General features: G+C 58.4%; 1 protein-coding gene across 1 annotated transcript; it reads right to left on the bottom strand.

Annotated features, from left to right (window-relative positions):
• Positions 1-737: 737 nt before the first annotated feature.
• ABHD16B (abhydrolase domain containing 16B) lies at positions 738-2,453 on the bottom strand. Its single transcript, XM_067554594.1, has one exon. It carries the CDS (start codon positions 2,289-2,291, stop codon positions 936-938), a length of 1,356 nt encoding a protein of 451 aa, XP_067410695.1. The 5' UTR covers positions 2,292-2,453; the 3' UTR covers positions 738-935.
• Positions 2,454-2,976: the final 523 nt, after the last annotated feature.

Raw genomic sequence — 2,976 nt, 5'->3', positions numbered from 1 at the left:
CCCCGCATATCAAGTCTTCAATCAACTATTTCCATTTGCATCTTTAAAACCTACCGTCCCCCCGCCCATGAACGTCGCCCACCCCAACGTTTCAGGAGAGGTTCAGCGAACGACAGGCCCCACGATGAGCGTGAACCCATCTCTTGCCCATCTGAATGTCGACCGGCTTGTACAAACTCGGGTGCACGTCCGATAGGTCATTCAAACGCCATGTGACGGTTAGCTGAGAAATGTTCCAGACACGATGGACGTGTTCCATATCCTCTCACACCTGCGTAATCGAGGTCTAAGAGCCAGAGCCGGTTTGCCGGCAACCCCTGCTGACTCACCCAATGAGATTGCAGCATGCAAATGAGAAGGCGGGGAGAAGGAGGAGGGCGGGGTGCTGTGCCTCTGCTGTCCCACTCCCGCGAGCCCACATGCCCAGCGGGAGAAGGGAGGAGCAGGGGAATTGGAGATGGAGGACGGAGTGGGTGGGGACGATTCACCCCGGCCATTGCTGTCCCAGTCCCACCACTCAGCCGTGATGTCACAATCCCACCTCACAGGTCTGTGAATCACAGCTCCAGGCTCAACAATGCCCTGCTGCCCCTGAGGCAGCTGAGAGGGCGAGAGGCGGGCAAGGTGGGTAGCCGGAAGGGGTGAAAACACAGTCAGCTCCTCCTCCCTGGCCTGCGACACATGGCTGGGGACTCGCTAGCATTTGCTAATCATTTTCAATTTCATCTAGTCTTTTAACCACTTTAATTTGCACCCCTCCCTTGGTGAGATAAAGCCCCTCGGAGCCTGCAGAGCTTCTCCCTTCCCCTTCACTGGGCGCTCAGCTGGGAATTATTGGAAACACACACAGTGAGCCTAGTGAAGAGAGAAGCCTGGCTTGTTAAGTCCTAGCCTGTGCCTCTCTCTCCTGGGATAATCTCCCCACCGCTCACCAGCTACAGCTTCCAGGGCATCTGGAACTCATTGGGCAGTAAAAGAGTCCAGTGGGTGGCCTCCACATTCTTCATGTGCTTCCTGGCCAGAAACAAGGCCAGCTGCTGCCTTTTCCTGGGGGTCACATCCTTCCCGACCCTCCAGGGGAAGCTGCCTGCCCGGCCGAGGCAGGATTTGTAACCTTGCAACTTGCTGATACACCAGCCGTCATCCACCTCGAAGCGTCTGCAGACGGCCTCTTCCTGACTGGGGCTGGAGGCTCGCAGCCAGTGGCGGACGGCCGCCTCCCCATCCCGGGCCATGACATCGGGGTAGCGGTGCCACAGCAGCTGCAAGAGCAGCTCGTTGCCTCTGTTGGACCGGATGTCAGCGAGCTGGTGCCCGGTGCGGGTGCGGGTGGTGGTGACTTCATCCTGAGTCCGCCAGATCAGCAGCACCGGCCCCGGGTAGCTGCACAGCTGCTCAGCCACGTTGAGGTTGAAGTGCTGCCGCACCGTCCGGACCACCAGCTTGTTCCAGCTTTTGGGCATAGCCTTCAGGGCCAGAGGGAGCAGGTCGTCGAAGGTGGCATCCAGTACCAGGGCGCCCAGATCCGGGTAGGACTTAGCCGCCCAGGTGGCTGCGTAGCCCCCCAGGGACCAGCCGTAGAGGACGATGTCTTGCACCCGGAAACCCAGGCGGCAGAGGGCGTACTGGACCACCACGTCCACGGCGTTGGCATCATTCTGCGGGAAGGGCAGGCCGGTGCTCCCAGCGTAGCCAGGGTGGTTCCATCCCAGGGCCGAGTAGCCAGCCTCCAGCGGGGTGGAAAGACAGCCCATTTCATAGAAACCCACATTCCCCTCGCAGCAGATCACCAGCTGCTTCCCTCGCGGCTCCGCCTCCGCCCCTGGGCTCTTCCTCCTGTCCACAAACATGGCATCGATCTTGTTCCCATCGCGAGCCACCAGCTTGGCCCGCTTGCCGTGGAACTCCTCCTGCAGACGAGCCTGCCCCTTCACCAGTAAAGGCAGCAGAGCTCTCTGCATGAGGTACAGGGAGCCCGGGTAAAGCAGCCAGCGGCCTAAGGAGTGAGCCGCAATATAGCTGACTAGCTGGCCCGGCAATTGCTTCATCTCCCGGAGATAGTGACACCCGGCGGTCCTAGGCCCTCCAGGCGTGGCGGCCAAAGCTGATCGCAGCCGACCCTCTCTGGCTGTGGTCTGGGACACAGACCGGCAGGCCGGGCTGCTATCCTTCCCACCAGCCTCATCCCAGCGGAAGTCCACGGGCCAGCTCCTGAACTCAAAGTTGTAACTGGCCATCAAATAGGTTTTGAAGACGTGGCCGAGGGCTTTAGTGAAGCATATAACGCACATAGGGGGAGCGGAGGATGTGGCCCATGCAAGGAGGAAATGGAAAGGGGCACAGGGAAAGGAGCTCCAAGAAAGCTAGAAATCACGGGGCCTGTTGCAGCCGAGGGACTCCATTGGAGCGGTTCCCGACCAAACTCAGCATCGGCCTTGGGTTAATTAGCTGGGTTCCAGCCCTTCTGCCATGACATGCCCCTTGAAGCCGACGCAAGCCCAGCAATGTCCCTGAGAAATGCAGAGGGCGCGTCCTCCGTGGTGTCCACCGGCCGGGTAATCAAGGCAGCGTAATAATGAGTGGGGTCAGTCTCCATTATGAGCATGCGCGTCAGTGAGTGCCTGGCTCAGCCAGCAGCTGGCAAACCAGGTGCAGTTATCACCGGACACCACTAGGCGTCTTCTAAAGTAACTTCCGTGTGGAGTAGAGATACACCAGAGTTACTATATAGAGGAGATCAATCTAGCTAGCTGTCTGTCTGTCTGTCTGTCTATCTAGCTAGCTAGCTATCTCCCTCAAAACAAAATGCAAAACTGCCCCTTGCAGCATAACAGCAGCTCCTGACACACCCTTCCCGCCCCACCTACTGCTCTCCAGGACAGATCAGAGACATTTTAATAACAAAAGCAGCTTGTTATTTTTACAAGGCATCCCCTTTCTTTGACCTCCGCCAGTGGCCCTGTCGAGTGTAAGAGA

The sequence above is a fragment of the Emydura macquarii genome, unplaced genomic scaffold, assembly GCF_026122565.2.
Source record: "Emydura macquarii macquarii isolate MOO-44397 ecotype Brisbane River unplaced genomic scaffold, CSIRO-AGI_Emac_v2 contig_1483, whole genome shotgun sequence".
Classification (NCBI taxonomy): domain Eukaryota; kingdom Metazoa; phylum Chordata; order Testudines; family Chelidae; genus Emydura; species Emydura macquarii.
This window is presented reverse-complemented; position numbering and strand designations above follow the sequence as displayed.

Bases quoted from the DNA above. Each gene is read 5' to 3' on its own strand.
- ABHD16B (XM_067554594.1), bottom strand. From the start codon at position 2,291: ATGTGCGTTATATGCTTCACTAAAGCCCTCGGCCACGTCTTCAAAACC.